Genomic DNA, 27087 nt, shown 5'->3' on the forward strand with positions numbered 1-27087 from the left:
TTTTTTAAATTCAGCCTCAAACCTCTCAAAAGGTCCACGATTTTATAAAAAATTTCTCAGAAATTTCTGTGGGAATCTCATCTAGTACTGTTTAAATATCCTGTTCAGAGTTCTATTAGACTCATGTCCCAAATTTGCGTTATTCCAGCGTAGGAATCTATGAAAATTGTCCGTCAATTTCGTCAGAACCCAATTCTAAGTTTATTAAAAAATCCTGTGTTGGAATCTGGAGAAGTCTGTGCTACTCACTATTCTGTAAAAAATTCATTAACGATTGTGTAAGGACCTTCCGCAGAATTACCGGATTTGGCAATAGTCATGGCTAGCAGTCTGTGAAATCTTAATATGATATAGTGACAATCTTGTTCAACATTTTGTGAAAATCCTGTCTAATTTGTTTGTGAAATTTCTTTGAGAATCCTGTATTAAATTTAATAAGCTAATGTTTGTGATAATCATTCATGCTCAGGAATGTACAATTCCGTGAGATTGTGTCTGGCCTTTATCTTGTTACAAACAACATTTGTCCGAACTTGATATAAATTCATTGTGCTTTTCGAACCCGATACAAATGTTGTCCACTTGATAGAAAAGAAAGTTATTGGCGAGATCTGTATAAAATTAAGCATTTTTTAATGGAATATTTTCAATCATACAAGAAATCAAACAAATATTGAAAGATAAAAAAATATTAATCTTAATATTAATATTAATCTTAAAATAGCTCAAAATATAATAATTTTATCTTTTAATAATCAACCTTGGAATGTTCAAACATGAAGTTTCTAAAGCAGCAAAAGGGTCAGATATGAGAAAGGTCTTCAAGCTCCTCGCGGGCCGCACAAAATGAACTGGCGGGCCGGATGCGGCCCGCGGGCCGTACGTTGGGCAGGCCTGGCTTAAAAGCAGTACTCCACGAACCCAATGGAAAATTAACATGCACAACAAATGTTGAATGTGCTGTTAATACCACTGATGATATTCCAGTTCATCAGAAAGTATACCCTTACCCAGCTGCCTATACAGATGAAGTTAGGAAACAAATCAATAAGCTTTTGGAAGACGGTATAATTCGTCCTTCACGATCAGCGTGGACTGCCCCAGTATGGGTCATCCCAAAGAAAACAGATGCATCAGGAGAAAAAAAATTCCGAATGGTAATTGATTACCGCAAATTAAATGAAAAAACAATTCCTGATAAATATCCAATGCCAGAAATCGGATACGTTTTGGATCAACTAAAAGGACAAACATATTTTACAACCCTTGACTTAGCTTCTGGTTTTCACCAGATTAAAATGAGGGAAAAGGATATTGAAAAGACAGCTTTTGCAATTAATAATGGCAAATATGAATTTACCAGAATGCCATTTGGTTTAAAAAATGCACCAGCAATTTTTCAACGTGCTATTGATGATGTACTCAGAGATCATATTGGTAAAATATGTTATGTGTACATGGATGATGTCATCGTTTTTGGAAAAACATTAAAAGAACATTTGACAAATTTGAAAATTGTATTGGAAACTTTAAATGGAGCAAATCTTAAAATTCAACTTGATAAATGTGAATTTTTACATTCAGAACTTGAATTTTTGGGATACGTTATAAGCGAAGATGGTATTAAGCCGAACACAAAAAAAATTGAAGTTATCAACAAATATCCTGAACCAAAAAATTTGAAGGAACTTCGTTCATTTCTTGGAATGATGAGTTATTATCGAAGATTTGTAAAAGATTTCGCCAAAATTGCAAAACCCCTTACAAACCTTCTTCGGGGGGAAAAAAATCCCTCCTCAAATAGAAAAAAATCACTTTCAGAAAATGAGAGATACTTACTTCATCTGAAATACTCATATACCCCGATTATAATAAACCATTCATCCTTACTACAGATGCATCCGACTCTGCCATCGGAGCAGTTCTTTCTCAAGGTGAAATCGGTAAAGATAAACCAATACATTTCGCTTCTCGTACATTATCCACAGTAGAAGAAAAATATTCTGTACCAGAAAAAGAGATGCTTGCTATATTTTGGTCCCTACAAGTGTTTAGGAATTATTTGTACGGAGCAAAATTCAAAATTCTTACAGATCACCAACCATTGACCTTCGCCTTATCACCGAAAAATACAAATGCAAAACTTAAACGTTGGAAGGCATATTTAGAGGAGCACGATTATGAAATCATATACAAATCAGGAAAAGCTAATGTAGTTGCCGATGCCCTAAGTAGAATAGTTTGTTCTCTGACAGGCACACAACATACATCAGAAGGTAGTGATGATTTTTGTATCGAGTCAACTGAAGCACCCGTCAATGTTTTCAAATATCAGGTAATTTTAAAAGAAGGCAACGCAAATATAACGGTTACCCATCCTTTCACAAATTATACAAGAATAGAAATTTCAATTCCAAATACTAATGAAGATCGTCTTTAACAGGTTCTTAAAAATCATTTCAATCATACTAGGATTAACGAATTGTTTACTACTGAAAATTTAATGGGTAAACTACAAGAGGTTTACAAAAAACACTTTGGCAGAAATTTTTTTTTTTAAATCCGTTTTTCCCAAAAAATACTTGAAGCCATTTCAGAAGAGGATCGTCAATGGGATATTATTCGCAACGAACACAACCAAGCACATCGAGGAGCAAAAGAAAATAAATTAAAAAATTTTCGAAAATATTTCTTTCCAAAATTAAGTAAAAAAGTTCATGCATTTGTCACGAACTGTCAAATTTGCAATGAATGCAAATATGACAGGAATCCTATTAAATACCCCATCCAAAAAAACCCAATCCCAAGAGCACCTTTTGAAATAGCACACATTGATGTAATGTTTTTAGAAAATCAGCATTTCCTGACCTATATTGACAAGTTTTCAAAATTTGCTCAGATAAAATTCATAGAATCCCGTGCATCAATTGACGTCACACCAGCTGTTAAAGAAATCCTATTAAGATATCGCACACCACAAGTTCTTGTGATGGATGGCGAAAAATCTTTCATGGCTGGAGAATTAGTCAATTTCTATAACACACATAATATTACCACTTACATCACAGCTACCGGCCGTAGTGAGATGAATGGTCAAGTTGAGAGATTTCATTCTACTCTACTTGAATTATATCGTATCACTTAAGCTGAGAATCCTAATAAAGGTTTAATTGAATTAATAAACCTTTCTGTACACAAATATAACTCTTCAATACATTCCTCTACAAAATATACGCCACATGAAATTATTCTTCCTTCACCCAGAACACCACGAATGACAGAACAAGTCTATCAGAATTTATTAGCAAAACAACATAATGATTTGAAACATCATAACAAAAAAACAAAACACATAGACATAACTGAAAATCAAACAGCCTTTGAAAAAACCAGACAAAGACTCAAACATAAACCAAGATATAAACAAGTCCAAATTGACAAAGTTAAGACAAGCACTATCACCACTCAAGATGGACGTAGAATTCATAAAAATGACATCAAGATAAGGAAACAATAAATATAACTTATTTTCATTTTTAATATTTCAGACTGATACTGGCCATCTTCTCACAATCCTCACAATCAATAATCCCAAAACATGACGTTTTCATGGACTTGACAGACTTAGGAAATCAGCCCGTTCTCATTTTTCATCATGGTGAGGCAAGAATAAAACTTGACTATAGATATTACATACATCATTTCAATCTCATCATAATAAGATCGCAAGCCAAAACTCTTAAAGATCAATTTGGAAATTTTAGTAAAAACCAGTTTTCTGACTTAATAATTGAAAAATTCAACGAATAGATTTAGCCTTTAAAAGCATAGATCCAATTAAACGAAGCAAGCGATGGGACATGTTAGGTAAAGCTTGGAAATTTCTAGCTGGAAGTCCAGATGCTGATGATTTAAAAATAATTAATTCATCAATTAATAATTTAATTATAAATAATAACGACCAGATCAAAATTAATAGAGAACTAAGTTTACAATTAAAAGAAGCTCTTCTTAAAACAAAAATAGCTATCAGCCATTTTAACAAAGAATCAATTGAAATTTATTGCATTAAAATATTGTTTTATTTAAACTACCTTATAGAAAAATTGTATCGAATAATTGAGACCATAACCTTAGCAAAAGTAGGAATTGTTAATGAAAAAATATTAAGCCAATCAGAAATAAATGTATTAATCACAGATTTAGCTAAAGAAAATATAACAGCTCGTTCAGCCATAGAAGCCATTTCATATGCCACAACATCAGTAGTCTCGAATGATTTAGAGATTGCTCTCATCATCAAAATACCGAAATTAGTTTCAAGGAATTTCAACAAAGTGCAACTCATCCCGATTGTTTTTGACCAGAAGCAAATACACATACCAAATCCGTTCTATCTCATCCACAACAGCGAGATTTATCAGGTCAACTCAGTTGAACCAACTATTTATGAAAGTCGAGAAACTCGTTTGGATAACTCGAAATGTATACCCCAACTACTGAAAGGAAATCCTGCAGTTTGCAATTTTACCACAAACCCAGTTACAAAGCAAATCACCTATCTGGATGATCAACATCTATTTATAAATTCATTGATGAATTTCACCCTCACCTCTAATTGTGGAATAACAAACAGAACTCTCTCCGGATCTTTCCTACTCCATTTTAATAATTGTCATGTGAACATAAACAATGTTCTGTACGACAAAAGAACCCAGACACTTCCAGGAAAACCGATTCAATTACCTTTGAATGGAATAGAGATTAAGATGCACCAAGAAATTCTCAATATTAGTTTGGAACATCTCCATAAACTACAACAACAGACCAGGAAAGAATTGGGTAAAATTCGTTTATCATCCATAAGTCTGCATTGGCCTCATTGGTCTTTAATCGGAGGAATATCATTCTCCCCGTTCATCATTGCATCAACAATTCTATTTTGTTATTTCAGAAAGAGAACCATCATTAACAACCTTCCTCAAATTTCAAAAGGAATTACATCAAGAACAATCACCAACAACTTTCCACAGATTTCAAAAGAAATTAAATCAGGACATCAACAAACTATTTTTCGGAACCTGTCACCAGCAGAATTGATTCAGATGGAACCTCATCACTAAGGCGGGAGGAGTTAACTATTGAACCAGGCTGAAGCCGTAATGAATAACAACAGACGCCGGTTACAACGAAAATAAACAACGAGTCGGATAGCAGAATAGACTCAACAACAAGTGGCAAAGCAGTAGATCAGAGCTGTAATATATTGATTGGAATACAATTAAAACCAGTTGGAGTTAGGTCGTCGATCGAACTAGTTGTATTACTTTTTTAAAAAGAAAATCCGAAGCGAAAGCGTTTAACTCGCGTACGCATTTGCGACATCCAGTTGCTTAAACCGATAGAGTCGATGTTAGCGCTACGATAGGTCCTGACGTCGATATTGTCGGAGAAGTGCCGTCTATCAATTAGAACGTGGTCGATTTGTGATTCTGTCTGCTGTGGTCATCTCCAGGTGTGTCGGTATAGAAGGCTGTGCTGGAAGTAAGTGCTACGAATGGCCATATTTTTGGAAACGGCGAAATCAATTAGTCGTAAGCCGCGAACTTTCTAATAGTCGGTCTGAATTCCTCCTCCTGGACAACCTGAACTTTTAGATCTCCTGTGACGTCGTGGCTTGGGTAGCTGTCGTACTCGCGTTCGAGCTACGCGTAACAAGCGTCATTATTATCATCAGTGCTTCCAGAGTGAGGGCTGTGCACGTTTATTATGCTGAAGTTGAAGAACCGGCCTTTGAGCCTCAATTTGCACTAACACAAACATAAATAACTACATGAAAACTACATTTGGTCCATCCGTAGATGCTAAGTCCACACATCCGGGGAAGTGTGTATTGAATAAACATTTCAAAACTTTTTCGTCAGAAGAAGTAAAGTTACCATTAGGTAAGCGAATTTCGTTCACTTAGAAATCCTTAGATTTTGCAAGGATTTCGTTCAGCCGACTAACTTCACTCAAACTGGAAACATTTGTACAAAGGTTTTTCCGGCCGGATCGTTCAGCAGAACAAAGAGCCTTCTTGTAAGCCTTGCAAGCAGACTTAATCCAGCTGAACGGCGTCTGTTCCAACTCCTTCTACATTGTTTCCTCAGGAAACTTTCCTGAGCCTATTCAGATCGGAATTCCACAATGGGATCCCTCTTGTAGTCTTCACAGACCGCAGAGGACATGCTTCTTCAAAAGTATCAACGGCATCATCCAAATCACTTGGATTTTCAATGGACGGAGAATATCCATGAAATTTGGTTGCAATTAATTCAGTGTATAATTCCCATTTGGTTGACCGGGGATTCCTAAAACGCAAAGTATGCGCAGTTACATTTGAATGTTCAAAGATGATCAAAAAATGATTACATACATGCCAATTCATCAATTCGTGTCTGATTCTGTTCGAGCAGAGCGTTATGTCTAACGCTTCTTCTCTAACTGATACCATGAAGGTTGGGCGATTAATCCAAGATCTGTACTACTTAAGTATTCCATCAGACTGGAGCCTCTCAAACTGATATCTGAGCTTCCCCAGATGATGTGATGCGCATTTGCATCACTGCCCACAATCAGCGGGAGGCCTTTTGTTTCGCAGTGTACGACAACTCGTTTGAAATCATCCGTAGGGGATGGTTCATCATGTGGTAAGTATACCGAACAATAGACGTATTTCCTATTGAGGTCACCAACAGAAACATCAATTGTGACAGCACATACATCTCTGGTAGTTAACTCAGAAATGAGTGTAACAACGATTGCTTTATTAACGAGCACGCATGCACGAGGCATGACACGCGAGTTCGCCATTTCATTTTTACTGAAAGCAGCGAAAACTGGGTCCATAAGGTTACCTAGATAGAAGTTTCCCTTACGAAAGTAAGGTTCTTGAACTAGCGCCACTTGGGCTGCACCATTTTGCATGAGTCTGCAAAGATTGATCGTTGCTGTTCTTTTATGCTGAAGATTGATTTGAGCTATCCTAACCGTATCCACTTCCCAAACTAGGCAGGATTATCAGCTTTTAGCAATCTCAGCAAGAAAAAGACCACAACAACAAAAAAAACAGATCGGTATCTATTGAAAGTCGCCAAAGGCGAAAGAGCACAGAATACACTGTGTAAAATGCATAATGCGAATCCATAAAGGTGATAATTTAAATTTAATAATAACATATTCATAATGCCACCCTTATTAAGCCTCAGGATAGAGACTGAAGAAGGGCAGCCGATTATCGGAGAAACACAAGGTCATCTGCACTATTGCTCCGGGTAGCACAGGAAGGGCACAATACTGTGGAGGGTGCCCTGGTACCCCACAGGCTCCGTTTGCGATTAGGTTTTATTTAGACCCCCCCCCTAACCATTCATTCCTACACTCAAAATAATCCACACGTCAAGCCTACGTGAAAACATACGTAGTTTTTTTCCATCGCACTTTTTACGTAGCACTTACGTGAATCATAGGTGACGATGAATGAACGCATGAACTCACGAGCACAGACAAACAGACGTCACACTCCCATCGTTGTGCATCGACCACCTTTTTAACGGTTGATTCGGGTGGCCAATCCGCCACCCGCAGCGCTCGCATTGTTCTTGTTCGTGATTGACGTTTGCTCACTACCGCCATCTGTTGGCGCGTCGGCCAAATACACCTATTTTAGCATTGGGCGTACATGTCCTCGTGACTATGAATTTGATCGAGATTTGTTCTAAGTGTTACGTCTGTTTGTCTGTGTCACGAGCTTCATCCATTTCACTGGTGTGTCCGGTAGTTGTTACGTGTTTTTTTCGTACGTTCTACAAATTGCATTAGTGGAGAGTAGGAGACATTCCAGTGTATTTTATCAAACATTATAGTTCACATCATGTTGTTTCTCGTTGATTTTCATCAATTGTTTCAAATTCAAGGTAGTCAAAGTAAATTGAACTCAGATATAATTTTCTTAACTGCATTATTTATTGCACTGATGATCTTTAATTCTCACATTTGGTGCAATGCTTCCATAGTCTAGATGGTCCGAGAAGCTGGTTCTTGCACGCGGGCGGGAGATGTTCTTATTAAAAACTCCATTGAATGAATCTATAGTTGTTATTTCATGCAAAATTGGAGGCTCGATTTGTGTCATTTTGAACTTTACACGTAAGTCCGGTAGTCACTATCGGAAACATCCTGGCTGCAGCTTCTGTGAATTACGATTAAGATTTATGACGAAAAACAAATCAAAACAAAACAAAATCAATATTAGCAGACTTCAAGTGTTAACAATTTAAACATTTACTTACTTTTTCACCAAGTTGGATGATTGATAGGTTAAAATGTCGTTTACGGTTTTCGGTCCGTCCGACACACAGTAGGATGGATACTGAATGAACATAACATTCAGCTGTCAAAATGAACGAGACTCTACGTACGAGATCATCACGTAGTAGTGATAGGGAATTTTAGTAGCACCTATTGACAGTTCATTTCATTTTGATCTATGTTCCGATGATTGTTACGTATGTCAGGTAAATTCTTGAAAAATTCATTTTCCAGGTTCTACGTGATTTTTCACGTAGCCTTGACGTTTCGATTTTTTTGAGTGTAGGCACGGAACGCATCACACCATAAATTATTGATCACCTGTGAGGTGGCAGTCCGTAGTGTTAATTCTTATCCAGTTGAAACAATCGACGTGCCCAAGCAGCTAGTAGATTTTAATGCTCACCATTCCCTTTTCCGAAGCTGAATTCAACTTGGGGAAAACTTATTGCAAGTTTGCTTTCTAATTTCGACCTTAATATCTTCAATGATGGCAAAAGAACACGTTTAAATTCGTTCAACGGTAACGAAACATGCATAGATCTTACTATCTGCTCGGCTTCATTAAGCACCCTTTTCTCATAATGTTTTCGATGATACCTGTAACAGTAACCATTACCCTATTTTCATAACGCCTCTCAACACTCGTACAGTTGATGAAAAGCGACCTCACTGGATAAAAACAGCTGATTGGGAAGAATTTTCACTAATGGTAAATTTTTATGACGCTTTCTCCAATAAATCAATTGATGATCAGAATGCCCGCATTGTTGAAATGATAATAATCGCAGCGAAACAATGTGCCAAGAAATCTTCTACCAAACCTGTACGAAAGTCAGTCCCTTGGTGGAATGATACAATATAGAAAGCAGTCAAAGATAAAACAAAAGTTACAGCCATCCAAATGTTGGTATATACCAGAAACAAAAAAAAAAAGAAACAACGAGAAACTTCTCAAGCATAAACAAAGAAAAACAAAGAGTAACAAATAAACAGAGAAATTTTGTTTCTTACAAATTAACATAGAATCAAATAAATAACGAAACATATAAGAAAATATGTGAAGTAGTACAGAAGTAAAGAAACTAAATTTATTAATCCAAGAAATCAGGATTTATATCAGAGAACGTAAAATAGTATTACAACAAAAGGATGAATAAGGAAGTATCAAAGGTTGAAATATATAGAAAATAAAAAAAATGAAGATTGGACAATAAGGAATCAAAAAATCAAATGAATAAATTCTAGACTGCCGTCGTGCCGAATTATTGTCGATTATCTAGAGCCCTGACATCAGTGTGCGACGGTTGTGTCGACTAGCAACGACGATTGCAACCTCCAGCCGCTTGTTCGTCCGGACTTATTTAGCGGCTCGATTTATGCCGGCAATGATTTGACAACAGGAACGAACCGGCAAATTGACATAAATGGATTGTGTTGTGTGGTGGGTTTTTAACAGCCGTATATATGCACATCCACAGCAAGACGACGAAGGAAGCACGCAAAGCAAAAGAAGCAATACCTACTTGAGGCTAGACTGCGAGACATCAGTCGCATACTTAGCGCACGTCTGGAGAGAGTGTCTACTTTTTAGTTAGCGCTTGATTCATTTCAAAATTTTCGTTTGCTTTTACCGTGTGCCATCATCACTATCAGTTTTAAGAGTATTTTAGACAAAAGATTTTGTTGTTTAAGTGTTATATTGTGCGTTGTGTTCGATCTGTGATTTGTTTGATAAACGGGTTTTATCACGATTTTAGTTGCTAAGCTATATAGTATAAGAGTAGGTTGAAGTCGGAACACGTAAGGGAAAAAAGTCGCTATCATGTCGAAACCACGGGTGCTTGTACTAGGAGGTAAGTTTCTCAAGGCTGTCCTGTGGAAAGAAAACCGTGAGTCGAAGCCCTTTAATTGACATAATTTGATTTAATGGTAGATATCCTTCGGGTACAGGCACCGTTGTCGCTGACTTGAAGGAATGCAGAAAAATAACATGTTCCGATTACGAGTGAAAAGCAGAGAAAAATAACAAGTAGCAGAACAGCAACACCAATACCCTCGTACGGAGCAAATACTTATTCTATGTATGGTACCGCACTGTTGCACGAGTGATAAACTTTGGAGCTAAATACTGCACAAGATTAGCCAATTTCTTCGCTGCTCCTTCGAGAAAAATCATCCATCCTAGCTTTGCAGTGCTATACACGCAAAAAAATTGTGCGGTAGAAACTACCATTTTAGGGGGTTAAGTTAAGCGCTCGCACCGGCAATTTTCAGCAGACCAGAAATGTGCTTGATTTTACCATGTTTGTAGTTGAAATCAGATTGTTGTAAATTATTTCTGTCAAATGTACCAGTAATGTGGTAGGATGTACCGTAAACATAGTAAATTGGTCTGAAATTCCATGGTAGTTTCAAGAATGGGCGTAGTCAGCTAAAATAGTATTTTTTACCGCAGATTTTTTTCCCGTGTACCGCACTGTTTCAACTCACGGATGGTCTAGTCAGTCTAATCAAAGTGGTTTTTAACAGTTAGATTTGAATAGGTGTTTCAATAGATAAAATATAGATAGTCCTATTATCGATCTGCTAAAAGATTTTTAATGTAACGACTTAGCTCTATTCTTGTGAATAACCAATGGATAAATTGGAGATAATTCTTTTCATACTTCATAATCCAAGTTCTAATTACATATTATGTATACTACTACTCAGAAACCATTGTTCTCCTTAAAGATTTCGCAGCCTGACTCATTCAATTGGCACATTGAGAGCCAATGTGCTAGGAATGATAATGCTCGATCCAGGTCACTTGGTGCTTATTTTTTCGATAATAACGTCTATGAACGTAGCCATATGGGAGGGGGTAGAACTGCCATGATACGAAAAACAACTTAAAATTACATACCGCAATCCGGGGTAATATTCATCAGTCTTTTGTATATTAATTAAAATTAGACTTGAATTGGCAAATGTTGCAAGTTTTATATTTTTAAAATAAGTACTGGTACCCACCGCTCGTGACTATATACCGTAATCCGGGGTAACATTGATCATTTTTTTTAGTTTTTCTTAAATTTTTCATTTCACAATACAAATGTTACAAGTTTCATATTTTTAAAACAAGTACTGGCACCCACCACTCCTAGCTATGTACTATATTTTGGTTTTCAAAAGATTTAAGTATGTTTAAATAAATGTTTAAAGTTATTTTCTGATTTAGCTGATATGGGGTAATATTGATTACCCATGTAAACAATGATTTGTAATATTGAAAATGCCGTTAGTAACTAAAACCATGTCCCCTGAAATCAAATATTAAGGCCAACCTCTTACAAGTAGACCTGTGCGCCGCCGCCGCCGATTCAGTTGCATTACGCCGACGCCGATTGATGCATCGGCGGCGCGCCATACGCCGATCAAAGTCGCGTTGCTGATTTTGGGTTTTTCACGCCGATAAATATTCAGCTGTAAGAATTTGATAACATTTGAAAAAAAAAACCTTGGAAGTATTAAGACATTGCTTTAGGATTTCATACAGAAAATTGTACATAAATGCGCCAAGGAGTTTCTTCAAGAAATTCTCCAGGGAATCATCCAGTATATCCTCTTGGAATAATACTACGTATTTTATCGAGCATCATTTCAGAAATACTTTCAAAGATACTTTCTTGAGTTTATTCAGGAAATTGTCTAAAGATTTGAATGCTTCCTTATATGGAAATCTTAGGTTTTTTTCCAAGAAACTGTTCAAGTTTTTATCCAGTAATTTATGCATAAGTAATCCCAACATTTCATCCAAAAATTCCTTCGAGTGTGTATCTAGAAACATTTTCCAGGAAATCACATCAAGGATTTCTCCGCTATGTTTTTTATCGATACCTCCCAAGATTAATTCATGAATTGCTTGAATATTTTTAAAATAATTTCTTATAGCGTTTCTTGGGGAATTCAAAGATTTCTAAGTATTCCATTATAAATTCTTTGATGAACTCCTCGTAGGCTTGCTCCATTTTTCCCGGAACTTATGCATTTTTTGGAATCTTTTTTATAGATTATTCTTCTCGCATTTTTTCTAAAACTTCAAAAAATGATACCTTGCATTTTTAAAACGAAAATCAGTTTCAATACTTACAAAACTCTCCAAGGATTTCTTCATAAATATCTTTAAGATTTTCTGCATGCAATTATCTAATAACCACTTTTAGACAGACGTGAATGACCGATAATGGTTGAAGCGTGTTTAATTATAGAAAACCGCTCTTTGAGCTCCTCCAGGAAAAACTAAAAGGAATCCTCAAAGAATCCATACTGAGATTCCATCAGGGATCTTTTCGGTGATTCCTCCAAGAATTTTCCATTGCTTTGTTTTCAGTTCCCCAAATAGGTTCTTTCATAGATCACCTGAATTTATGATACTTGAATTCATGGAATTCATATGGAAGAAAATCCTCCAAAGACAATTATTGAAATTTTCGGCAAATTCCCAAACGATTTTTCCATAAGTTTCTGCACGGATTGAAACAAATATTTTATCAGTGATTCCTCCATGGAATTGTTAAAGTATTCACAAGGAATTATGCCTAAGATTCTTCCTAAGCATACCAAAATGAACTTCATGTGAATTGAAGTTCGATTAATAACTTAAAAAGTGAACTACTTAAGCCGAAACATGCCCTGTTATTTAAACTTTTGGTTGCTTGGGTTTGTCTTAGAGAATTGTTTTACTCTGAGTTCTTCACGGAGTTTTTTTTTCTAGAATTTCTTCTGAACTGTTGTTAGGTTTCCTGCAGAAATAGGATCGTTAATGAATTATTTCACATCGTTTTGTCAAAGATGTCTGAAAGGATTTTTCTAGATGTATTTCAAAATATTCTTCCAGTAGTTATTTTAAAAGAAATCTTTGGAATTAAATGGTATAGTACTAAATTCGGTTTTCCATTTACAAATTTAAACAGATTTTAGCAGAAAATTTAGCAGATACACCTCAAAAGCTAATGTCTGGACTTCTTCCAGAAATTTTTCTTTTTTTTCTGTATGGTTTTAGAAATATCTTAAACAGTTATGTTGCAAAATCTAAATATGGGACACCGAATCCCGAACCGCTCGTTAGGCAGAAAATCCATACCGGTAATTCCACATGTCAGAACCATGTGATTGTACCTTTGAAAGAAGTCCCAAACGAACCGAAACGTCAGGAAGAATCACAAACTAGCATTTTCAATTTCCTAAAGGCAGTCTTCAATATTTCAATAACAAAACCTCAGTGGAAACACATCCAAGTATCTGCAAATGTTCTTTCCATAAAATCTCCTTTGAAAATTCCTAAAAAATGCTTCTATGAATTCTTACAAAAAGTACTCTACCAGGAATTCTTCTTCCTCTTGGTATTATATCCCCACTGGGATAGACCTTGTTCCTAAATTTACTGCTTGAAGAGTACTTCCACAGTTATTAACTGAGATCTTTCTTAGCCAAAGTTGCAATATTCGCATGCGTATATCGTGTACTAGGTACGATGATACTTTTTTCCCAGGGAAGTCAGAGAAGGGATCCTGGATCCACCGGAAATCGAACCCAGACACCTGCAACATGGCTTTGCTTAGTACCCGTGGACTTTACCACTAGGCTTTGGAAGGCCTCCTGCTATTATTACAGATAAGCAATTACAGGACAACTATTTCAATTGCTTTATTATTTTAAGACCAGTCACTCCATGGATATGTAACAATGTTTGATGAAGTACATAAATACTTATAAAATATTTCTAGAATTACGCAAAAACGTTTTACCTTCGTAAACTTTTGATCTATACAACTTATTTAGCAATTAGTTATTATAGAACTTTGTGAATTTTTTAATCTGTTCGTAGACAATAAAATTCCAACGATATTCCTTAAAGTTGTAATTTGTTATGGGAAGTGGGATTTACAAACTTTGTTTCTGTTTAAACCATATATAGATACATAAACAGTTTCATCGTTTATATGTTCAAATATTTTCATACTCAATTTTCCCCCACGGTGATGTTCACCGCCGACGACGCCGCCAAATAAACCGCGTGACACCGATGACGCCGCCGTCGCCGGTGCAAATACGCCTTGACGCCGCTGCTTATTTAAAATATTTCGGCGCACAGCTCTGTACAAGTCATCAAAAACACCTTGTACCGTGTAATACGCCAGTCTAAAGAGATGTTATTGAAAATATCACAAGTGGATAATTCTACAAATTTTAGAAGGAATTCGTAAATTCTGGGATATTTGAGCGTCTGGGTATATTTTGTGGAAGAAATCAAGAGGTTCCAGTAACTTTCTGAAGAATTTGTTACTAAAAAGCCTGGACATGGAGGATTGATAGGTGAAATCCTCAGTTGAAGAATTTGTGAATTATTCGACAAATTAGTAGAGGAACTCATTGAGTAACGTATGGAGGAATTTCTACTGAAATGTTTGAATTAATTCACGAAGCTATACCTGTATTCAAATCCAATGAATTTGGTGTTTTTTTCAAGGAATTGCTGAAGATTAGTGGACGAATTTCTACAGAAGTCTAATGATAAATTTCTGTGATAATTACTTCCAACGAGAATCCTAAAAATACTTTTTGAGAATGTCCATGAGAAATTCTGAAGTAATTCCTTGAAGGTTTTTTTTCTGTAGCTCATCTTAGAAAATTTGCTTAGCAGTTTTTGAATGCCAAATGAGGATTTTTCTCCTTCAAAGTAATACGTTTCATGCAAAAAATAGAAAAAAGAAGTGTATTCACTAATGATCTTGTGAGAACGTTAGTTCTTGCGAATAACACCCCCACCCCCTTTGATAGCTTGACTACGCCCATGATAACGTCTGTTCATTTATGTTTATCTCTTGTTGGTATGGTTGATTTTTAATCAGGCACGTTTGAACTAGCATTTTTATGTATGACGTCAAGCATTTCGCTTCTTGGCGTTTCGGAGACGCGCAACAAGCACAATAATGTCATTCATTTGTTTTCAGTAGACGAGTCCGGAAAAATGTGAATTATTCATTCACCATAAACATGATCGACCAATTACTTCTTGACCAACGCTGTTGCTACATTGACACCGTGGATGGTTCATTGGAACTGCCAAAATATAGACAAATTAGTTCTACTTCGATGAAAATGGCAATGAATCATGCTCAGTGAATCAAATTATCATCGAAATAGACGAAAAACAAGCAACAAAGCAAGCTCGCTCACAACCGTTTGTCACAACTGTTGCGGATAAGGACACAATTAAAAGCAGAATTGTCAGGACAATCACAGAGCGCAATATTGTTGCAACCTTTTCAACTCGCGATTAATCAGTAATTTTAAACACAAAACCAAATTTGTTTTATGGATGCTGTTTGATAATGTGTCAATGTTTACCAACACGGAGAAAGTTCTCGAAAATTGCAATGCGAAGCCCAGTAAATCGCCGTGCACGTGGTGATCGATCTTTGTCATATTCTGTTCAGGTGATGACAAACTCATGTTGCGGAATAAAATTGTTGCAACAAGAATAGGAAGTGACAATGTCTTTGTTGCTGCGTGTTGGGTGACAATTTATTCACTGATCATGCTGAAGCTGTATTAGTATCCATTTTGTATGTTAAGGAAAAACGAAAAATTAATAATATCATGTTTTGAGAAGGAGTAATTTATTGTTTACACACGAGTGCACGTAGTTGATTTTTTCAAACTCTACAAGATTGCAGAAATTTAACGTTAATCTCTTGATCTTTAATATTTATGTGGTGGCCATCTTGCACTATAGTGCTGAAAATACGTCCAAAGAGCATGCTCGACCGTGATGATATTGGATTATATTATTGAGCATGAGCATGAGCATAGATGGCCGTACAATTCGTAGTTGCTACTCCGTGATTGACCAAAACAGTCGAAGTTGCACAGGGAATTGATGAATGGGGCTTGGGATTAGCTTACCATTCTTCAATGTGCACAAATCGAGAGCTCAAATTTTGACGAAATCAGGTAGATTCCGCTGAAGAAATTACTTGATAAATGTTTGGAAGAACTATAGAAACTATTCCTTGAATAACATGCCAGGAAAAAACAGAGAATTTAGTAACTCTGGAACTATTTTCTTAGAAGAACTCCTAAAGACCTGAGAGAGACTCGCGAAGAGGAAAAATATCAACGTCATATGCAGCCCAGATTCCCCTCTCACGAAACGTCAAATGCAGCTCACCGTTTTTATGGCTGAAAATGTGAAAAGTATTGTGTTCAAAGTAAACTGTTATTAAAAACCTCAGTCGGTGGAGCAGTTTTTTCCAAAGTTGCTGATAAATCTAAGCAGAAGATTAATTATTTCTAATGTCTGCTACGTTTGCTGGCATGAAATTTCACTCAAACGGCTATTTATGATTCGATGTGATGCAAACTCAATCATTTTTTGCTGAGAGGTTCATGTGAGGATTTGAACAGCATGCGCATAATTGGTATAAACACAAAGTGGAATAAGAAAAAAACTTAGCAATCACAGAAAAAGAAGACCGTCTTCGCGAGTCTCGTCTCAGCTAAAGACTATTCATTTCGCATTTAACCAGAGATCATATAAGGATGTTTATTTCAAACAAGTGGTTCCGGCGAACTTCGTCTTGCCATCAAGTAGGCTATTGAAAAACGCAATGGATCGTCCCATACAAAATGACAGTTCCGGTAATGCACAAACACGTCGGAACTCTTGATGAAACAAAACGGAGAAAGAATCATTTTAATCCGTTGACCCGTTCGTATACCATTTCGTGACATACAAACACCATTCAATTTTTATTTATATAGATTGTATAAATGTCCATATTTTGTTGGAATTGGATATGATGCAAAATTAAATTGATTGAAGTCGTTTATGAAGTCATCAATTTCATCTGACTTGAATTTGCTTCTTATAGAATTCCAATTGAATCTGAACCAGTATGTAACTTCAAACTGACATTCCATACGATTTTTGCTTTACTTGGTATGACTATTATAATCATCAATGTGAGATTACATATGAGTTCACATGATGTAGATATAAAATAAAACAGGGGAAGACTACAAATCGCCAATCCGAAAAAGTGGTAGGTCTTCATAAGCATATTGACCGGTATGAATAAAATGTAGTAAAGTTTAATTTACTACATTATCGGTAGTAAACGCTATATGTGGAACAATCATTTTACTGGATTTTAGTACTTCTATTCGTTTGAAGAATTATTAATTCCACATCTCTTTTTGTTTATACTTCCAAGTATGCGATTTCAAAATCATATTAGGTAAAACTTGACCATTGTGAAAACCAAAATATTTGTGTAATGCATTCAGTTTTGTTTTGTACCTTTTGTTAATTTCAAAACATAAATCAGCAACTGAAAACATTCTTAAAGATAAAAAAGATCTGAATAATTTATTGTCACAGATCTCTTTCAAAGTTTAAACTATAAGCGAGACGAAAACAAATAATTTAAAATCTTTAAAAATGTTTCGATGAATATCGATGAAGGTAAATTTTAGGATAAGGCAGCATTTTTTCACGTTAATTCTATCGCCACTAACATTTTAGAATTTCTAAAACAGCAAACGTTCTCCTGAATTTTTGAATAATTATCACCTATTTTCATTATGTAGCAGTGCAATAGGAATGATCTTCTTCTTCTTCTTCTTTCTGGCGTTACGTCCCCACTGGGACAGAGCCTGCTTCTCAGCTTAGTGTTCTTGTCAGCACTTCCACAGTTATTAACTGAGAGCTTACTATGCCAATGACCATTTTTGCATGCGTATATCGTGTGGCAGGTACGATGATACTTTATGCCCTGGGAAGTCGAGAAAATTTCCAACCCGAAAAGATCCTCGACCGGTGGGATTCGAACCCACGACCCTCAGCTTGGTCTAGCTGAATAGCTGCGCGTTTACCGCTTCGGCTATCTGGGCCCCTAATAGGAATGATATTTCATATATTTATTTCAAGATTTGAAAAGGACAAAAAAGCGTCTTCAGGATCGTCAAACATTTATCCAAAATTTCTGAAATTTATTTCAACAATTTTAGAAATAACAGGTTTTTCAAAATCTGTTCTAAACGTTGTTCCTTATTCGTGTGAATTTGATTTTTTTCTGGCTGTATTTTATTATCACTACATAGTACAATATTAGTCGAACGAAGTACAGAAAACCGATTGCGATTTCATTGATGAATTAAAAAGATATAAAATGTACAAGGTGTCCACTTTATAAATGAACAGTCTTTTAAGGAATTTCTGACTAATCGGCAAACCTAGTAACAACTGGATAAATCGGAGACATAATTGGTGGAATAATCACTGGAAGAAATCCTGTGATAATCTCTGGAATAACTTTCAGAAAAGTCCTTGTGGAAATTACTGAAAATAGAAGCGTTGGATTTCCTTGAACATTTTTTGGAGAAATTCCTCTAAGCATTTCTTGGAGATCGTAGCAAGTCGCGCGCACGAGCAGACGTGTTTCAAACCAACTGTCAGCCATGGATCTTTATGTTTTTCCAGAGAGCGAGAAAAGGCGCTTAAGCCAAGGCTTTTGACCCAGGGCACAAGGGAGAAATATCTGAGTCCCAACCCAAGAAAAGGAGAACCAACACATTCTTAGCAACGCCACTTCCAACGATCTTACTTATCTTTCTGAAATGAAACGGTTGGTACGGTTATCCCAGTTACTTCAATTATAAATTTAAATATTTGCGTTTATCAAGTTATTCATACATGGATAATTTGATAGCCGTGTAGTATTTTAATTATCTCCAAACCCAAGTCTGCACAGTGGGTCTGGCCATTTTAATATTTGTACCATATCACGGATATGCTGCAAATATTAATGCTGACAAGAAAATACTGGGAGAAATTTCGGTAATTCCAGGACGCTTATCAATATTGGCTGTGCACGCAGTTACAATAGAATAGAATACAAATTCCTCTAAGCATTTCTTGAAAAATTGAACGGAGATTTTTTGGACGAATTCCTGGAAGAGTTTGTAGTGAATTTTTTGGTTGGTAAATGGCTGGGTATGGGGTACCTCGCGTATCTGAAGGAATGAAATAAACCCCTCTGTGTGATCCTTAAGGTTCATTCACAAATTTCATAACGCTAAAAATAACAATTTTCAACACACACCCACGCCCTCATAAAGTATTTTGTAAGAATATTTTCCGAATTGTGTATGAACCGTAACATCTTGAGAACACCCACCCACTCCCTTCAGCGTTATGAAATATGTGAATGGGCCCTTAGCTTCCTGCCAAGCAACTTCTATCCCTACCTCCTCGCGGTACTGGTCGGGGTACGAGTAACCTTAGGGAAGATCGAGTAACCAACCCCGGTGGGAACTTTGGTCGTATGCTGACTGGAAATGGGGTTTGCTTCTTTGCTCTTTGTTTCCGCAAACCTGGAGCGTCTGTACTCTATGTTAGGAGCGACTGATCATCGCCCGAGCGTCAGAGAAGGACTCTAAGCTAAACTGCGCACTATGGTCCTCCGAACATTTAAAGAATGGTCCTTCGGAAATCTAGAAGGTTGGTGTCAGGCCCTGTAAGCCAGCCGTAAAAAAATCAAGCAACGAATAATCAACGAGAGAATACTAACCGGGACAATCGACGAAAACCACAACAGTAAATCTCTCAACTTCATCGGGAGCATACGCATACTCTCCGATGTACTGAAGATCCGTGGATTCGGCATCGTAGCGATGCAGGAAGTGTGCTGGACAGGTTCGATGGTGCGAACGTTTAGAGGTAATCATACCATCTACCAGAGCTGCGGCAATATACACGAGCTGGGAACAGCTTTTATAGTGATGGGTGATATGCAAAGGCGCGTGATCGAATGGTGGCCGATCAACGAAAGAATGTGCACGTTGAGGCTCAAAGGCCGGTTCTTCAACTTCAGCATCATCAACGTGCATAGCCCACACTCCGGAAGCACTGATAATGACAAGGGCGCATTTTACGCACAGTTCGAACGCGAGTACGACCGCTGTCCAAGCCACGACGTCAAGATCATCATAGGTGATTTGAACGCTCAGGTTGGCCAGGAAGAGGAGTTCAGACCGTCGATTGGAAAATTCAGCGCCCACCCACTTCCAGCACTGCCTCCCGTATCGGTACACCTGGAGATCACCTCAGCAGACAGAATCGCAAATCGACCACGTTTTGATCGATGGACGGCACTTCTCCGACATTATCGACGTCAGGACCTATCGTGGCACTAACATCGACTCTGACCACTATCTGGTGATGGTTAAACTGCGCTCATAATTCTCCGTCGTTAACAACGTACGGTATCGACGGCCGCCCCGTTATGACCTAGAACAGCTCAAGCAACCGGATGTCGGAGCGGAATACGCGCAGCACCTCGAGGCTGCATTACCGGAAGAGGGTGAGCTAGATGAAGCCACTCTGAGGACTGCTGGAGAACAGTGAAGGCAGCCATCAACAATGCAGCTGAGAGCAACGTCGGGTACGTGGGACGGAGTCGATGGAACGATTGGTTTGACGAGGAATGTAGGCAGATTCTGGAGGAGACGAATGCAGCGCGGGCGGTCATGCTGCAGCAAAGGACCCAGCCGAACGTAGAACGTTATATGCGGAAACGACAACAGCAGACCCGCCTCTTTTGGGAGAAAAAACGCCGCCTGGAGGAGATGGAGTGCGAAAAGATGGAACAGCAGAGCCGGTCTCAAGAAACACGTAAGTTTTATCAGAAGCTCAATGCATCCCGCAACGGCTTCGTGCCGCGAGCCGATATGTGCAGGGATAAGGATAGGAGCATTTTGACGGACGAGCGTGAGGTGATCGAAAGGTGGAACACTTCCATTGTCACTTCAACGAGCACCTGAATGGCGATGAAAGCACAAGCAATGAAGGACGGGACAACGGATGACATGCCTTCGCCAGTACTGCGGGCGATGGAAACCAACCAGCCCCCACTTTGAGGAGGTTAAGGATGCCATTCACCAGCTTAAGAACAATAAAGCTGCTGGTAAGGATGGTATCGGAGCTGAACTCATAAAGATGTGCCCGGGGAGGCTGGCCATTTGTCTGCACCGGCTGATAGGCACAATCTGGGAAACAGAACAGCTACCGGAGGAGTGGAAGGAAGGGGTAATATGCCCCATCTACAAGAAAGGCGACAAATTAGATTGTGAAAACTTTCAAGCGCTCACCATTCTAACTGCAGTCTAGATCATCTTCCGTCGTCTGTCATCTGTAGTCTGCAGTTAACGAATTCGTGGGAAGTTATCAGGCCAGATCTTTACTGTACGGCAAATCCTCCAAAAATGCCGTGAATACCAGGTCCCAACGCATCACCTTTTCATCGATTTCAAGGCAGCATACGATAGTATCAACCACGTAGAGCTATGGAAATTCATGGACGAGAACAGTTTCCCGCAAAGCTCACGAGACTGATAAAAGCGACGATGGAGGGTGTGCAAAATTGTGTGAAGGTTTCAGGCGAACATGCCAGTTCATTTGGATCCCGCCGTGGACTACGACAAAGTGATGGACTTTCGTGCCTGTTGTTCAATATTGCGCTAGAAGGTGTTATGCGGGGAGCCGGGTTCAACAGCTGGGGTACGATTTTTACGAGATTCAGTCATTTTTTTGCTTCGAGGATGATATGGACATTGTAGGACGAACATTTGAAAAGGTGACAGACACCCGCCTGAAACGCGAGGCAGCGAGTTCGTCTACCTTGGATCCTTGTTGACGGCTGACAATGACGTTAGCCGTGAAATACGGAGGAACATCATCATGGAAGTCGGGCCTATTATGGCCTCTACAAGAAGCTGCGTCAAAAAATATTCATGCCCGTACCAAATGTACCATGTACAAAATGCTCATAAAGCCGGTAGTCCTCTACGGGCATGAAACGTGGACTATGCTCGAGGAGGACTTGCAAGCACTTGGAGTCTTGGTACTTAGAACAATCTTTGGCAGTTTGTAGGAAAACGGTGTGTGGCGGCGAAGGATGAACCACGAGGTCGCCCAACTCTATGGCGAACCCGGTATCTAGACCCGAGGAGCAAAGAATAACTCGCAATAACTTATGCATACCATATTTTGGTATCATACCATAATTAGGTATTGTTCAGTTGTCAATACCTCATTTTGGTATTATAATGGTATATGAAAAAAATGTTTAAAACAATTAAAAAAAACTTCATTTTGGTATTCGATAGCTATTGAGATCTGCTCGAAGTATTGAGCTACTATTGAAAAATTTCACTTTTATATGAAAATCCATCATGTATTATTTAGGTATTACAATACCTGATCTAGTTATCAGCTTGGTATTTGTAGAATATGCAGAAGGTATTATCTGAGGTATTTTACACCTTAAGCAGGGCTTATTCATATCTCATTCAGGTTGTAAGTATTGGAAATTATCTGGTGTGGAATACCTCAATTTGGTATTCAGCAGTTATTTTGTTCTGTTCGGGGAAGGTGGCCAAAGCTGGAAAAATACATGTTGCAAAATTCCGGACAGCAACCCTGTAAAGATAATGTTTGCTTCGGATCCAGTTGGGGCAAGAAGGCGTGGAGCGCAGCGAGCTAGGTGGGCGGACCAAGTGCCCATCGGTTTGACGAACGTGGGGCAGAACAGAGGATTGAGAGATGCGGCCACGAACCGAATAATGTGGCGATAAATTGTTGATTCAGTGTTATCTGTTAAGATGTTAATCAAATAAATGAATTTGTAGGGAATTGAAAAATGAAATAAATAAATAATGTGTAGTCACCCTTGAACATAATTTCAAAAGTTTGAATTGGTTTAAATGTTCTAATGCTTTACTTACCCATTACAGGATGCGGTTTCATTGGACGTCATTTGGTCGACTACCTAGTAACGAATGACCTTGCTGAAACCATAAGAGTGGTGGACAAGACGCCTCCCCAGATGGCATGGCTAAACCAACGGCATACCACAGCTTTCGCCAGTCCATGCGTAGAGTTCTGCAGTGCCAATTTAATCAATGCTGCCTCATGTCAGAATGCATTCCGGACGGATGACGGTTCCGGATGGGACTATGTCATCAACTGCGCAGCCGAAACCAAGCCAGGTCAAACGGATCCAGTGTATCAAGATGGTATCGTAAAGTTGACACTGAATTGTGCCAATGAGACCTTGAAACATCGTGCGAAGCGATTTGTCGAACTTAGCACGGGTAGTATGAGTTCCAGCGAGAAGATTCCACAAGCGGAAGATTGTCCAATGAAACCATGGACGATGGTGGGAAAGTATAAAGCTCAAACCGAGCAGGAACTAGCAAAAGTGGAGGGGCTGAAGTATTTGATTTTGCGATTGCCGATATGTTATGGAGTTGGAGATAGGAAAGGATTGAGTGAGTTTTGTCTACATATTTCAACTCATAGCTCGATCTATAATCAATACTTTTATTGCAGCACCTCGGTTGATCATATCCGGAATTTATAAATACCTTGGCGAAACAATGAAACTCTTGTGGACGGGTTCAATGAAGATGAACGTAGTCCACGTGGAGGACGTTTGCTGCGCTGTGTGGGAACTGATGCAAAATGAACAAACTAACGGCGAAATTATCAACGTTTGTGACGACAGTGAAGCAACTCAGGAAACAATCAGTGATTTGCTCGCGGATATATTTGGCATCAAGACTGACTACTGGGGAATGGTCATGTCCAGTATGACCAAAGTGGACATGGCAGGAGCGATCGAGGAAGTCAACGACAAACACCTCGGACCGTGGGCTGAGCTGTGCCAAAAGGACGGTGTATTGAATACTCCGCTAACGCCATATATGGACCAAGAGCTTTTGCTATACAAGCATTTGAATCTTGACAACAGTAAACTCAAAAGCTACGGGTATCAACTGAGGCGCCCGAGAATCACACGTGAAAGTCTTGAAGAAATTGTTAGGGATTTTATCGCAATGAATCACTTCCCAAGATCACTTCTCGAGGCCTAATTGAATGTACTTTTTAATAACTAAACCCTTTGAAAACTTAATTGCTCAATACGTCAATCTTACATACGAAGCAGTAATTGATATGTGATCTCTATTTTGCAATTTGGAAATCAGTGTACTGAAATTTACGCCTAGCATAGTAGAAGTTAGAGATGCGAGAGATAAACAAAATGATATCGAAATTGTTAGTGATAATTACAATTTTCCTTATAAATTTAAATATGTTGAAATGTACTTCAAAAGTGTACAATATGTGCCTAAAAAATAACATAATGCTACACAGTTATGTTGTCATAAATGTAGATACGAATATAGAAGTAATAAATTGTTTCACCCTTTAGACATGCTTTCCTTTAACTATACGAAACTTTCTTTTCGTGACTTTTTGATACAATAATAAATAAATCTAAGCATCCATGACTATGAACCATTCTGCGATAAAGTGTAGGATGTCATCATGTAAATTCCAAAAGTTACCTGATGGAGGATAGCAAACTGATTGGACGATAGCTAGAAGCTTTTGCAGGGTTTTTGTCTGGTTTTTAAATTGGTACAACCTTAGCATTTTTCTATTGTCAGGAAAATATGCCAACTTAAAACATTTGTTAAATATATCAACTAAGAATGATAAGTTACTTTCTGGAAGTTTCTTAATGAGAATAAAATTCCATATCGCCAGGAGCTTTCACATTTTTGATTTTTTTTAATAATTTTTCTCACTTCTTCCAAATCAGTCTCCCAGGAATTTTCGAGAACGTTCTCTTGATTGAGAATGTTTTCGAAGTCCTGAATAACTTGATTTTCTATTGGACTAGTAAGTCCTAAATTAAAATTGTGCGCGCTTTCAAACTGCATAGCAAGTTTTTGAGCTTTTTCGCAATTAGTTAATAATAATTTTGAAAATGTTGTGGAAAAATATGAAGTTCGTACAGTCCCATATTGTAAAATAGAGGAATAACTGTCTCAATATGATCTTTGGAGCTCAATAACAACTGGAAAACTGGAATTATGTTCAAGATTATGTTTTTTACTGATCAATATTAACAAAATGAGTATTCTGTGGGGTGGATTCAAAAGATTATGGCATTCAAAAATTCACTAGAAAATTATTATTATATAAACAAGCTTCAAACTTTGACAGAAATGCCTTTATGGGCAGTACATGATAACTAAAAAAAATGTGTTTCACCATAGCACGTGCTCAAGCGCTCGATTTTTTTTTTATTTCTTTTTATTTCTTTATTAGTATTATTCCAAACATTACATTCATTATTTCTTATATCTAGGTGTTCTGTGTTATTAGGCAACACTATCATCCTAATTTGGTAAAACAAATCTAAGATTTTATTAACATTTTGTTAACAACATATTACATTTCATTTGCCGTAGCAGTTCAGAATTTTGACAGGTGAGTTGATTTCACCTGCTTATAAGAGAAAAATCAAGCGCTCGATTATTTTTGTGTGCTCATGGCAAGCTGATCTCATGCTCTTGATATGAAGCGCGTGTACATGATGTCTGCCTTTTAGACGACTTTGAACAAACGTTCTTTTGTCGTCATAAGAGGTCATAAGTAAAAAAAAAATGTGTTTCTTCTCTTCAAGTGTTTGAGAAGAAGTTCGTGATCTTTAAGAGTTTCCGGAAAAACGCGACAGTCCCCTTTCTTTGCGATTTGAAAGGAAACCTTGATTCCCTTGATGGAGTTCACAATCCCCCAAATTCGGAACTGACCACGATAGGCGGCACTCTTTGTTTCCTCACTTGAACCAATGAGCCTAGGCTAGAGGCTGCTTCTATTTGGTGTTCGAGGCGAGTTGACTGTATTTTGAGTGGTGTCCAACAATTTGACCGAATGCCATTTGGTCAAATTTCGAACTTCAAATTAATCAGATAGCTACAACGCTGATATGTAGGATTTATTTTGGCCTAATTACTGATCCAACTGTTTTTTTTTTAATAATTTGATAAGTATTTTTTCCTTATTTAAACATAAGCTATTTAAGCTATGTTTTAACTGACAATTTTACTTTATTCAAGTTTTTAGCAGCTACTGTTGTTATACTGGTTTAACGATTATTTGTATTACACTTGCTCGCATTTCACTTGCTTTCATAAGAGATTTTTCCTTCTTTTGATCATAAGCTGTTCTTTCAAAACTTGCTTTTCTTATAATTATTGTCATCAAGAGTCTTCTTTAAAACATATTTTTCTTCTGTGTCTAAAGCATTTAATATCGTGATATACGATAACATTTTTATTCGAGATTTTGCCTCCTGTCATCGAAAGTTTAATCTTTCAATTTAGACAATTTACACCGTCTTCAGCCAAAGGCTGCACAGACTGATCAATCACGAACATTAGGCAACGGACAACACAGAACACCCTGTAGCCCAGTGATGAATTTTTCGTTTGACGAAATGTTTCCACCGACTGGAGCGGGAATCGAACCCACGCTTCGTGGCACAATACGCCTAAACGACTGACGCCGCTAACCACACGACCACGAAGCCCACAATTTAGCACTGTCACACCGGTTATTTTTAAAGGCAGTTGTTTCTATATCGATTATGAATTGTCCTTATTTAAGCATAATTTGTCCCATGCAATGTAGTTTTGGAATTCATTGGTAATACGATGCATATGTTTTTCCCTTTTTAGTGTTAAATAGTACTCTTTTTACTGTTAAATAGTACTGGCGACTAGTAACATTTCAATAGTGATTTTGCCTTATTTTGAGCAAATGATTTTTGT

At 37.6% G+C, this 27087-nt stretch overlaps 1 protein-coding gene and 1 long non-coding RNA gene across 3 annotated transcripts; one reads left to right on the top strand and one right to left on the bottom strand.

Moving 5' to 3' along the window:
• Window positions 1–7985: 7985 nt before the first annotated feature.
• LOC110674593 lies at window positions 7986–8632 on the bottom strand. Its single transcript, XR_002499020.1, has 2 exons — window positions 8334–8632; window positions 7986–8233 (listed from the first exon to the last, which is right to left on the bottom strand). It is a non-coding gene; the product is annotated as an uncharacterized LOC110674593 (long non-coding RNA).
• A 1224-nt stretch (window positions 8633–9856) lies between these two features.
• On the top strand, window positions 9857–24676 carry LOC5573375. Of its 2 annotated transcripts, none has more exons than XM_001660814.2 (3): window positions 9857–10208; window positions 23197–23733; window positions 23795–24676. In XM_001660814.2, the coding sequence occupies exons 1-3, from the start codon at window positions 10178–10180 to the stop codon at window positions 24334–24336; spliced, it is 1110 nt and encodes a 369-aa protein (XP_001660864.2). In that variant the 5' UTR covers window positions 9857–10177; the 3' UTR covers window positions 24337–24676. The 2 variants fall into 2 exon arrangements, with proteins under 2 accessions (XP_001660864.2, XP_021712990.1); XM_021857298.1 differs by lacking the exon at window positions 9857–10208 and adding an exon at window positions 10313–10412.
• Window positions 24677–27087: the final 2411 nt, after the last annotated feature.

This window comes from Aedes aegypti, chromosome 1 (assembly GCF_002204515.2).
Source record: "Aedes aegypti strain LVP_AGWG chromosome 1, AaegL5.0 Primary Assembly, whole genome shotgun sequence".
NCBI lineage: Eukaryota > Metazoa > Arthropoda > Insecta > Diptera > Culicidae > Aedes > Aedes aegypti.